This window comes from Lepisma saccharinum, chromosome 2, assembly GCF_977018435.1.
Source record: "Lepisma saccharinum chromosome 2, izLepSacc3.1, whole genome shotgun sequence".
In the NCBI taxonomy this organism is placed as follows: Eukaryota; Metazoa; Arthropoda; class Insecta; order Zygentoma; family Lepismatidae; genus Lepisma; species Lepisma saccharinum.
Window position 1 is genome coordinate 104,378,419 of NC_139230.1, and position 13,136 is coordinate 104,391,554.

Sequence of the window (13,136 nt, forward strand, 5' to 3'; positions counted from 1 at the left end):
ATCTTTGGATTTAAACAAGGTTGTAGCTGCTCATGAAAATATACGTATCTTATCGTATTTCTTGAAGTGGATCATTTTCTCATTTTAGAAAAAAAAAAGTACCCAAACTCTTTATATAGAAATAGTGTTATGATTATAAGTTTATCCGTAGCTTTTATGACGTATTTTGTACTGTTTATATGAATAGTAATTAATAAGTCTGTGATATTATACCACTCAAAAATGGCTTTGGAAAAGACAAAAATAGAATTATTGCATTTTACTTGACATGAAAGATCCGTGCCTAAAAGTACTTTTGTGTGTGTACTTTTGTCGGGCTGACCACTCGTCCCCCTAGTCTGGCTGCAGATCTCCACGCCCCCTTGGCTGGATGCAGGCCGACTACAGTATCGTAGAAGGCCCACTCTGAAAGGAGATGTTTTTGTTGATTTGGTGTTTTAAGTCAACTATATGCACAGTAAAGCTAATCGGGACTGGACCTACAGTTTAAAGTGGGATCCGAACCACTGTGCAATGAGCCTCCACCTGATATTAAAACGGGGACACCTTGATTACAACATGCTGTTTAAGAACATATATTTATGATATATTAATTCTTATTGTGTGTTAACATAGCTTTTGACAGCTAAATGAAAAGAAAGGTCTTGTCAAAAATCCTACCAATCACTGAAAAATCAAGAAGATGAGTAGAAACAGTTCCCTGGTATGCATCGCATAAATATTTACAGTGATTTAATATAATCTTATATTACATTATTACAACACTTCGAACTACATAAATAACAATAAAAAAAAGGATCAGGAGTGGGTGAGATTTGAACCTACGATGTTTAGTTCTTGACGAAAAAGCAAAACGAAAGGACCGCTTAACCCAACTGCTCCAGAAGATTGCTAACATGAAAACCTGTAAAACAAGTTAATGTAAGTTGAAATAACATTTTGCCGGAGTTTCGAACCATGTTTCGCCACAGATCAGGGAAAAGACGCACTTTGTAAAATCGTCCGGTATTGTGCAATTTATCTTTAGTGTAATTTTGCCTAAAATCGAGAGAAATTTGCTTCATTGCATTGATATGTGATTTCAATTCTCTCCAAGTGGTGGAGAACGAGTTCAGTGTTTCCAACTGAACATAAATTCCCCTATTTTCTTTTTCAGAACGAATAGTCTTAAAAAAATCAACATTTCTATTTCCAATTAACAATTTTTGTTTAATTCCGTATTATATTACTGGTTTAGGGTTTCTATCTTTATGGAATGTGAAAGAATGAAAGAAATTCACAAGAGCGTTTTCGTTTAGAAAGAAAAACTGTTGCTAAGTTGGATACTATTTGTTGACTCTGAAGCGCCATGTTGCCAAATTTACGAATTCAGGACTTTGATTTTTTTCAGGGCGGTCAATTAAGATGTTGCGAAGAGTACAACGTTGCACTACTGAAATTGGCTGGTCGCCTCGTACACCCTCCGCGTGACTCAGCCGGATATCGCTTCTAAAACCGTGCGTCGTATAATTGCTTTTAGATTGTGTATTACTGCGCATATTTCAATCCAGGTCGGGGGTTGTAACTGTTGTTCCTTCATTGGTACTTGCATATTCACCATTTCTTTCTCATTATATGTGCTGCCATGTATTATTTCCATCTATTTAGGATTTGCTCTTTTTGTATAAGGAGGTTACCTTTAGCACCCTTCCATAATGAGGGTGAGAATGCATGATGCTCTTTAAATTTCTTTACCTGTTTAAAAAACACTTTTGTTTCATTTTTTTTAATAACTCGCCTATATCTGCCTAATTTTATCATTCAGCCATTTCTTCCTTTTATCATTTTGTTTCCTTCCTCATTGTCTTATATTTCTCTAGGTTTTTCGTGTATTTATTTGCATTACTTTTCTTCTGGCTTTGTTCTTTTCTTCTGTGATCCTCATACCAACATTTATTGCTGGGTGCACGTCCTTGCTTTTGTATAACAGCATTAGCGGTTTCATTTATTGTTGTTTGTAAATTCGTCCATTCTTCATTGATATTTCTACTTTCCATGAGAGCTTTCAATTCCTCATAGAGCAGTTTCTGTATTTTTTAAACTTTCTTGGATTTTGCAGATTTGTTGTGTCCCACTTTATTGTTTGGTATATTTTATTCTTGTAGATTGTTGGTAATGTTTGTTTTAGGTTGGCTTTCACAAGGAAATGGCCAGAGTCAATGTTAGAGCTTCTCAATGTTCTTTCATCTTCAATTTGATTCGTTTTTTTGTGCTATTAATTAGTATATTAGTATATGGTCAATCTGATTAACAGTACTTTGGTTTGGGGATGTCCATGTACCTTTATGTTGGAATTGTGTGCTGATAACTACCATACTATTTGCAGCTACAAATTCACATAGGATTTCTTCATTTCTGCTTGTTGTTTCATGTAAAGTATGCTTTCCTGTTAAGTTATTGTATATTTCTTCCCATATTAGTTTTGCATTAAGATCACCTAGTATTATAATCGTGTAACCTTTTGGTGCACTATCCCGTAAATACTGTATGTCTTCATAAAATTTATCTTTTATTTCTTTATCCTCTTTTGGTGCATGCGCATTTATTAAAGTTATGTTGTTGTATTTGTTTTCAATTCTTAGTTTACATGTTCTTACATTATATGGTACAAATCCAATTACATGTCTTTGCATTATTTTCAGTATCACAAATCCAGTATCAGTCTGTCCTGTGTTATCTTTTGTACCGCTGTAGTATGCAGTGAAGTCCTTCTTGTTAATTACACCATTTCCCTCCATCTGGTTTCTTGCACAGCAACTATTTCAATTTGGGTTTTCTTGATCTGTTCAGCTAGATCTTGCATTATTCCTGGCTTTAAAAGAGTCAGGACATTCCAGGTTACAATTTAGACCTTATTGTGGTTCCGATGTACTAGCTTCTTTCGGCATCCATTAATCTGTCCGGCTTTTCTTTGGTGAGAGTCTTTAGCGGTCGTACTTTATTATATTGCTAGGGTGCCGACCTCGCGCCCAACCCCCTTTACCTTGGAGGTCATGGATTTTTTTTTTCAGGCTTAGAGGAATCAGCTTCACCATGCCTTGGAGTTCCCTCTTCCCCTTGGTTTTCTGTCAGGGTTTTCCTTCGCTTAGCCTTTGAGGACTTCTCCTCACCACAAGGCAGTGGGTTCCTTCTTTACTTTAACCCCAAGAGGGAGGATTGCCCCTTCCGCCATCTGCGCCGTACGGAAGGTCTCCTTCTCCGCCGCATCTTAAATTGAGGTCTTCGCCGTAACCCTGGCTAGGGGCCTTTAAAAGGTACTACCATCTGGAGCCAGATGGACCAAGGTCATTTAGAGAGGTGTTACTCCTCTATGTTCTCCGCCTCCGCTGCCGATGATATGACCATCCATTTTCTTCCGTCTTTGGAGCCGAACTAGCTCAGGGGCCCGTGGTCGCCAATCCACGTACTTACTAATAGTAAATCCCCTGGGTTGCTAACTTTTTCTGCATTTTCTAAAAAAAAAAAATAATGTTTGTATCTTGTACAATACTTCGCAAGGTATTATTAAATATACTTCGCTAAAATTACTTATATTTTTACATTTTGTTCTTTATTAAAATGTAGGACGAATGCATTTTTTTACTTCACGAGATAAGCAAGAATGTCAATCTTACATGACTGTGATTCTCGACTAGTAAAAGGGTCTCTATTAAATTTGGCTACTTTATGCTGGTGTTAAATTGTCAGGTTAACGATTTTATGAATTTGAAATATTTCAGGGCAGTCCCATATCTGCCGAAGAAGAGACGTTTCCTTTTCTCATGTATTAGTTTAAAGAAATGAATAAATTTTGTCATTAACTACTATATTTTTATAATTTTTACTGTGTTTTATATATTGCTGATATTTTGTTGTTCTAACTATATTATTTTAAGCATGTATTATTAGTTGTATTTGCTGCGGGAAAGGAAATAATCTTGCTGACAACATTATGATGAATTAGAAAAACAGCTCCTGTACGCGTTTTCGAATTGTTCGATCAACGGAATACTGATAATCGATAAATATTTCGGAAAAATTGAGCACTCGTGGTTTATTATCTGGAATTCAGATTCTGAATTAACACCTTTGGTAATCGGTATCATAATTTTGTTTGAAAATGTAAAAATTGAAGATAAAAATAAATCTGTAATTTCGTTTCTAAGGCTCATCACACAATCCCCAGATAACACAAATTAAGTATAATTTTTACAGTACATAAATACAAGTAAATTTATCAAACTTTTGTGTTATATTCATCAGAATAAAGAACACGAAGTATCAATCCATATAAAACATCATCTTGTAAACGTAGAAATAGAAGGCGTGCATAATTAACTTAAACTTACCCTATGCATAGGCTCTGGATTGTCATCTATGAGTTCCTCCAGATTCCCTGATATAGCTCTCTTTAATTCTGGTCCAGCATCATGGAGTGTTCTTAAACCAGCCTAACAATGAAATGGACCATCATTTAAAATCGAAATACATAACCAAAACTCAAAAAGTGAAGAAAACAGTAAAATATTTATTAAAGAGATGGTACCTTTCACATTCATTTTCCAAGGGTAATAAGAGACGTCCATGACACGAACCCATGCTAAAAGGAAGTATCATAATTTAAACAAGTACATTCCACAGCACCTGGTTGCTCTTGTTTGCATGTGGTATCATTCATGGCAGGTGTTTTGAAAACTTGTGAGTAAATTTAAAAGAAATATGAGAGGAGTATGTGATATTATTTTGTTGTAAAAAATAAGAATGAAGTAGAAATGTAATAGAAAAATAAAGTTGTGAAGTAATTTATTTCATAAGATAAGTTTCGAAGATATATATTGCAATTTGTTCACACAGAGTGTAGCTAATTTAAGGTTCTGCTTGTGGCAGAATATAAAGAGGTTGAAGGAATATATATATATATATATATATATATATATATATATATATATATATATATATATATATATATATATATACTGTGCATGCGTTAACAAGAGAAAAGCCCGGGTTCGATACCCGGTGGAGGCACATAGTGGTTCAGATCCCATTTTAAACTGTAGGTCCAGTCCCCATTAGCCTTATTATGCATAAAGTGGACTTATATCACCAAATCAACCAACCAACCAACCACAAGTGAAAAGAGGAATTCTGGCGTACATATGTATGGTAATGTTAAAAGTGAATGACGCAAATGATTAATTGGGATTTTTTCAGCCCTGACATCGCAGGAATTTCTAAGAGATATGTTACAACCGTCCAAGACGATGTATGTGTAGGAAGTTCTGTGATTAATCCGGTCATTTTAATGTCTGAATGTCTCTAAAATTGGAATTACAATGTAGACAAATAAGTTTCCGCTTGTGTTATTGTTGCGGCATTGTTGTTATTGTTGTATACAAAGAGGATGAAAAGATTATTATGTATGAGGCAAATAACTATTGCCTCTGCACAAGCTGACGTATTTATAAAATATGTAACGCTAGGAAACTATGCAAGAATTTTTGTTCAAATGGAACAGATAGAAAAAATGTGTATTAAATACACTTTTATGCTCGGATAGATTAATCTGGTTTTACAGTTTAAAGCTGATCACGATACATTATATTCAATATGCCTCTACTTACTAGGTGAGGACCATAGATTACTAGGACATAACGTCATAAATACGCTATAGGAGAAACCTGTTAATTTTACTTAAATGTCGGTTCTCCAAAGAAATGAAACATTTGCTCCATTTCTAACTTCATTTTGACCCGTTTTACAGAGAAGTTCCACATTATGCACTATCTGGAAACATGCTACATGCTATTCCTCAAAGAAATGCAGAAACAAACGAGTGTTTTCGCACTTAAGTGTTGACTTCTAGGTAAAAATTAGAAGGTGTACTTTGAAAACGAAATATTATGGGGACAGGATGTTCTCGTCGGTTTGGAATGCAGATCTTACAAATTACATTACTTGTCTCATCTGGTGGCCTGACACCAGGATCTGAATCGACAGATATAAGGAACCGAATCGATCGGAGGGAAAATTCGCGATCAGTTTTAGCTTGGATCGGAGGGAGTCAACACATGGAGAAGAAAGAACGTAGGTATGTACCTGGAGGACGGAGGTGTCATTCCGATCTGAGTATGTATCCTATTTACAGAACCCTCTCGCTAGCCGCTTTTCTTCACCTTATACTTATTTATTTATTTATTTACCAGAGAATTCTCAATACAGCTTTGGCCATTTTACAATGGAATATAATAACAATGGAAATAACAAAAAATATCAATCAATAAATAATAATAACATAAATTAAAATACATATTTTTTTCCTTCATACTTCACATTTGTGAATACATACATATGAGATAAAGTGGATCACATGTTGTTACACAGTAGCTTTTTAAAACGTGACTGGTTTTCAAAAATATCAACTTGGTTTGGTAGAGTGTTGTATTGGCCGGGTATTCTCTAGAAGAGAGAACGCTGTATTAGGCATAATCTGGGTTTCTGATATGTGAAAAGCTGAGTACTCCTTGTGGTGCGGGACGGTACTCGAAAGTGAATTTCTTGAAGAAGGCGATCACATCTTATGTTCCCATTGGTTATTTTATGGAGGAAAATATGGTCTACAAGTATATGTCTATCATGAGGGTCATTTTCAGAAGGATGGACTTTTGTAAATGTTTTGTGTGGATGGAATTCGGTGGCGAACAATGGCCAGGAAGAAATTTAGACAGAATTTAGTCTAGCTACATTTTGAAAGGCATGCCATAGACCAGATCGGAAAACAGTATTCAAGTTTAGGTGAAACGAAAGATTTGTAAAAAGTGCCGAGAGCAGACAGGTTGTTTATTTCAGTAAAACGATAGAGCAGACGCAGCATACGCATGGAACCCTTAGTGACTGCAGAGATGTGGTCAGTACAGGAGAGTGTCTCATCAAATATGACGCCTAAATCCTTCTGTACGGCAACCCTTTGAACGCAATTGTTTTCTATGAAATTTTTCGTATTAAATGTATTTTTCTTTAAGGAGAAAGTCATGGTGGTACATTTCTGAGGATTAAGTTTCAGGTTCCATATTTCACACCACTTTATTAGGGAATCTAAATTATTTTGCAAAAGTGCCATGTCACTTAAATTTCATATTTTATTGTATATTTTGCAATCATTGGCGAACAAAAGAAGATTTTATTCTGGAAGATCATCAAGGTGTTCCCTTGGGGAACAACAGAAGATACACCTCCAAATGAAGAAGAGGTTCCGGAAAGTACAACCTTTTGTTGTCTGTTTAGGAGGCAGTGTTTGAGCAGAGAGAGAAATTTCCCATGAATATTAAAACGATAAGATAATTTATGTAGGATGTAGTTTTGGTTTATAGAGTCGAAGGCTTTGGAAAAAGCAAGATATATATTACATCCAGTTGAGAGTTTTTAGATATACAGTTGATAGCGTCAGATAATATGATGCTCAAGTTAGTTAAGCAGGAGCTGCCTGGTAAGAAGCCGTGCTGTGCTGTATTTATGTATGGAGAGGTGAATTTGTAAAGTCGGTCCTTTATTATTTTTTCACAGGCGATAGAAAGTGGTGATATCAGGGAAATGTGTCTATAAGAAGCAGCCGCATCCTTGTCGCCAGATTTATATAACGGTACCACATTAGCCTTTTTCCATGAATCCGGGAATGTTGCCTCATTGAAGCATCTGTTCAATAAAATAGAGTACGGAATAGCGAGAGAAGAAGCAGTATTTTTGAGGACAATAGAAGGGATTTCGTCAGGACCATTTGCGCGATTTTCAGGCAACGAAGATAGGATGCTTATAACTTTTCCCGGAGACGTGGAGAGAGATGTCACAGAGTGACAGCAAACTGGAGTGAATGACCAAAAACGTTTGGGATTTGATTTGATGTTGTTTGTGATAGTGCCGATGTATTCACTATATTTATAATTCTGCAGCTCTTTACAGTGGCGTCTTAAATCCGTGAAGGTTTTTCGAGTGTACTCGTTAGGAAATTGTTTACAGCGATTCCATGCCTTTTTTCTATTTCCTAGGAGAATAACACCGTACTTAGGAGACTATCGGTGTGGCTTCAGGAAAGATAGATCAACCACAGACCACATTTTATCAATGAGGTGTTACTCGAAAAGTGCTATGATAATAACACTGACTACCAGAAAGCATATGACAGCTTATGTAGAAAAGCCCTTTTTAACATAATGCAAGAATTTGGAATACCATTGAAGCTAGTCAGACTAATTAAAATGACATTAGTAAACACAAAGGCAAAGGTAAAGGTAGGAGGCGAATACACTGAATAATTTGAAATATCACGAGGAGTAAGGCAGGGAGATGTACTCTCAACCCACTTATTTAATCTGGTCTTGGAAAAAGCCATAAGAGGAATAGAAATAAACAAAGGAGGAAGTACATTCAACAGAATGAAACAAGAGCTTGCTTATGCAGATGACGTATGTCTAACAAGCAGAACTGAGATGGGACTCAAGGAAAGCTTTGTGCAATTAGAGAATGAGGCAGAAAGAGTGGGTCTCGCAGCCAACAAGGAAAAAAAACAAGTATATGATTAACACGCGGGAGAAAAGCAAATATCAAGAAGTTAAAGGTATATAAATAAGCAACAAGAAAATTGAAAGAGTTGAGAAGTTCAAATATTGGGACAATCTTATCAGATACGAATGATATAAGTGCAGAGATATAAACAGAATAGCTGCAGGCAATAGATGCTATTTTTCCCTCTCGACGTTATTCAAATCAAAGAGTATTTCTAAACATCTCAGAATAAAGCTCTACAAGACCGTAATAAGACACACAGTTACATATGGAGGAGAGGCATGCTGTCTAACAGCACATGATGAGAGAAATCTACTCACATGGGAAATAAAAATCCTAAGGAAAATATATGGACCAGTGTATGAAAGGGGACTCTGGCGTATAAGAACAAACAAAGAACTCGAGCAGCCAGATATTGTGAATGAAATCAAGAGGAAGTGACTAAGATGGTTAGTACATGTGGAAAGGATCGAGGAAAGAAGGTGTTTGAGAAAATTAATGTATGAAAGACCAGAGGGAAGAAGCACAGGAAGGCAAAGGATGAGGTGGCTGAAGGAGGCTGAGGAAGATGTATCGAAGCTGGGAGTGAGAGGATGGAGGAAGAAACCAATATATAGACCAGTTTGGCCAAGGCCCTACAAGGGCTGTAGAGCCACAGGGTAAGTAAGTAAGTACTTCTTCAGATCGAGAAGTGAAATTCAGTTTCGTTGTAGCTTATGTTAATTGGAGCATGGCCAATGAATTGGAGTTTGGAAAAAACGGAAGTTCATGGACGTCATATTGAAAAATGTTACTTCTTAAGATATATGAGTAAAATTCGGTTTCATTATAGCATATGTAAGTGTAGCGTGGCCAATGTCCTGGATTTTGGAAAAACGGAAGTGATGGATGCCATATTGAAAAACGTTACTTCTTAAGATAGAGGGTGAAATTCGGTTTGGTGGTAGCTTACGTTAATAATTCGAATAGCAATATGAACAATAATAATACATTCCGTGGCTCAACTTTTAGCCAAAACTACTTTTCCTTTTGTGTGTTTGAAAATATTTAAATAAATACTAAACTCTAAGTTAAAAATTAATTCGAACACGCAAGACAATTTCTCGACAGGTGTAGCAGCCATTTTCAGGAATTCACTAAACTAGCTTCACTTAGCGACGGGCAATGAACTACGGGGTGATGGCATGAGCTATATAAGTTGAGTTTCTGTTTGAAACATTAGGTAATGCCATGTACATATTAGTAAACAAACTGTAAGGCCTATGATGAAAAGTGCGTGGCAGGTACTGGATGATTTTTATTTTCAAATTAATATTATTAGGTATAGTTTTAATTTACGTTTTTGTTGTTCAGGGTTAAGAAAATTTATTACGAGATGAGAATTGCACTTACTGCAACGAAAACAACACCAGTTCAAATAATAAAAATAAATTGATAGAAAAAGATATGGTAACTAAAGTATTTAATTTTAGTTTCCTTGAGTCAGCAAAATACCACTAACAAATTTATACTTTTAAATATGTAAATTTACTTATATTGAAATCACCTTAATCAGAAATTAACGTAGGCTATTACCATTACTTCTACCATACTGAATTATAATTTCAGTGATAATTCTCTTGTTTTAATTTTCAGTCAAATAACACGATTTTAACAATTCAGGCAAGATTTGCTATTACATTTTAACATCTACGTACTGAGACATAGTCCACCACCGACTAATGCATATATTATTAGGTTGTTATATGTTACAAAACAAAACAGGAAACATTATTGTCTTATACAAAATCTTGGTAAAAAAGCAAATTACCTCACAGCACACAAAAATTTCAATTTCATGCAAAGAGCAATTAGAAAAACATATTAAAAACTGTTATCAACATGCCGCAGTAACTTACAAGTTTCCATTACAAACTATAAAATTTAATAATTATTCAACATTGGTGTGACATCCATTTATGATCTATGCCGATTTCGAAACAATACAAAGTCCAATTGCCTCCTGCCTTCCAAATCCAAAAAAAAAAGCCCAATTCAACACATATTTCTAAACACGTAGCTTGCAGTTTTGCTTTAAAATTAGTATATACCTATGAACAAAATACATAGTAAAAAGCCATAATTGTACTGAGGAGAAGATGCGTCCCAAAAATTTATCAAAGAACTTTGTGAGTGGGAGAACGTTCTCGCTCCGATCCTACATAGAAAAGAACAGATGAAGAAACTTACACCGGAACAACAATGCAAGCATAATAAAGCAACATATTGTGAATTTTTTGAGAAATGCTTTGTTTCAAATTGCAACAAAAAACGTCATCATAATCATTACACAGGAGATTTTATTGCCACGTTTTCTGATGAATGTAAATTGAAAATGAAAAAACCTAATTTATTCCAGTATATGTTCATAATTTACAAAATTTTGATGCATATTTTTCCTCAAAGAATTTGGATACGATGAAGAAAAAATTAATATCATACCACGCAGCAAAGAAAAATATTTGCACAGAAAAGAATGTAAGATTAGATAATGGAAAATACATATATTACTCTCAGGTTTCTGGACTCTTACCAGTTTCTGTTAAGCAGCTTGGCTATTCTAGTGAATCAATTGGATAATGGCGAATTTGTGTACACAAGGCAATATTTCGGCAACGATTATATGCCATCGTTAAGGCGAAAAGGTTTTTATTGTTACGAATATATGGATAGTTTTAATAAATTCATAGAGATCCAGTTGCCATAGCGAGATCAATTCACCAATCGTCTTCAAGATACCGAATTCAGCAAAGAAGATTACGAATATGCTCACAAGATTTGAAATGCATTGAATTGTAAAACAATGGGTGATTATCACGATAGATATTTAATTCTGGATACTACCATGTAAGCATGTTTTAAAGCTTTTCGAAATTGTTGCTTCAACATACATCAATTAGATCCTGCATAAACGTACACAACACTTAGTTCATCTTGGCAAGCCAAGTTGAAGTTTACTGAAGCTCAAATTGAACTTGTGACTGAAATCGAACAGTTCATGTTTATCGAAAATGGAAAGCGAGGTGGAATTGTTCAATGTCCTCATCGATATGTAAAAGCGAATAATTGTTATGTACAGTGGTGGAAAAAAGTTCACATAAGACTTTAATGGCAATAAATAATGCCGGAAGGGTAGGCAACGCACACTGCACCTTTAGGTGATCGGGTGATTCTGTCTGTCTCAAGAGCAACTCAGTAGTTGTATTTGTACTATTATAAACTCAAGAAAGGAAGAGCTCCCCCCAAGCAGAATTGTCTACACTTAAACCTAGCTCAACATGCCTATATGAGCTGTTTGCTCAAGTGTGGAACCCCCTCTAATCCAAGATTTTTGTAAAAATGCCCTCAGGAATTTTTCAGAAAGGAAGAGCCCCTCAGATTGATTTGCATATACTTACAAAAAGGTACTTCTGTGAGATTGTTGTCCATAAACTTGTCAAAATTGGCCACACTTAAAACTAGGCCACGATACACCCATATACACACCCACATACACACCCACATACACACACATATTTACTTCCGGTTTAAGTTCAATTGGATACCAGGTTCAATACTCAGAAATTGCATCAGCCGGGAAATTCCCGTGAAAAATATGCCCCCTCGGAATTTTCTGTGAAAAAAACCCTCGGGAAATTCTTGTAAAAAACAAATTTCACGGGAATTTCCCGGCTGATGCAATTTCTGAGTATTGAAGCTTTGCGTGCAAACAAAATTGCATCAGCCGGGAAATTCCCGTGAAATTAGGGTATATAAAGAGATTTTGCATTGCATCAGCCAGTATTGTGAGAGTGGCTGAGGAGAACAGATGTGTTTTTACAGTGCTTCTCATATTTACAGGCCTGTTTGATTTAATATTCATATTAAATATATATTGAACAATATTTTGCCTGATATTTGTTACATCTAGCTTATTTGTTGCAATCCACTCTTATTTAGGGTCGGGCCTATACCTGTCACAGCTTGTTATACAAAAATCAATACACATGGCATTAGGTCAGTGCCTTCTGGGACATGCATGTTTGTGCAGGTATTTGTGCTAGGTCAGTGCCTCTGAAGGCCGTTGTTTTCTTCTCAAGACCCAGTTCTCAACCGGCCTGGGAATCAATATATTGATTTGTTCTATTGCCTTCAGCAATTGCCTTAATGGATTAGTTCCTGCGAGCGCCAGGGCATGGCGTGCAGTGTTGATTGCATGTACACCCAGCAGAGAAACGGGAGGTACGCACAGGAGAAAATACTCCAGCTATGCAGTTTTTTTGTCTGTACTGAACCCAACTGATTAAGCATAGAGATTAGATTTAAAACCCAGGAAATTTTATATAAATACCAAAGCCAAAAATATTAACACACATACACACATACACACATACACACACACACAAAGCACAGTGCTGAACCCAACTGATATTTTTTATTCAGTATAGAGTTTTGAATTGAAGCCCAGGAAATATATATAATAAACAATAAGAAAAATGCCAAGTCAAAAATATTGTAATCAGTGCAATAAAAATATATTT

The 13,136-nt window shown here is 35.6% G+C and overlaps 1 protein-coding gene across 5 annotated transcripts in view; it reads right to left on the minus strand.

Annotated features, from left to right (window-relative positions):
- Positions 1–13,136, minus strand: part of Ca-alpha1D (Ca[2+]-channel protein alpha[[1]] subunit D) — a 1,588,055-nt gene that overhangs the window by 265,648 nt on the left and 1,309,271 nt on the right. For all 5 annotated transcript variants that reach the window (XM_083117527.1, XM_083117525.1, XM_083117526.1 and 2 more), the window contains one exon: positions 4,368–4,469. In XM_083117527.1, coding sequence (XP_082973653.1) covers positions 4,368–4,469 — 102 coding nt within the window. The remainder of the gene's footprint in view (positions 1–4,367; positions 4,470–13,136) is intronic.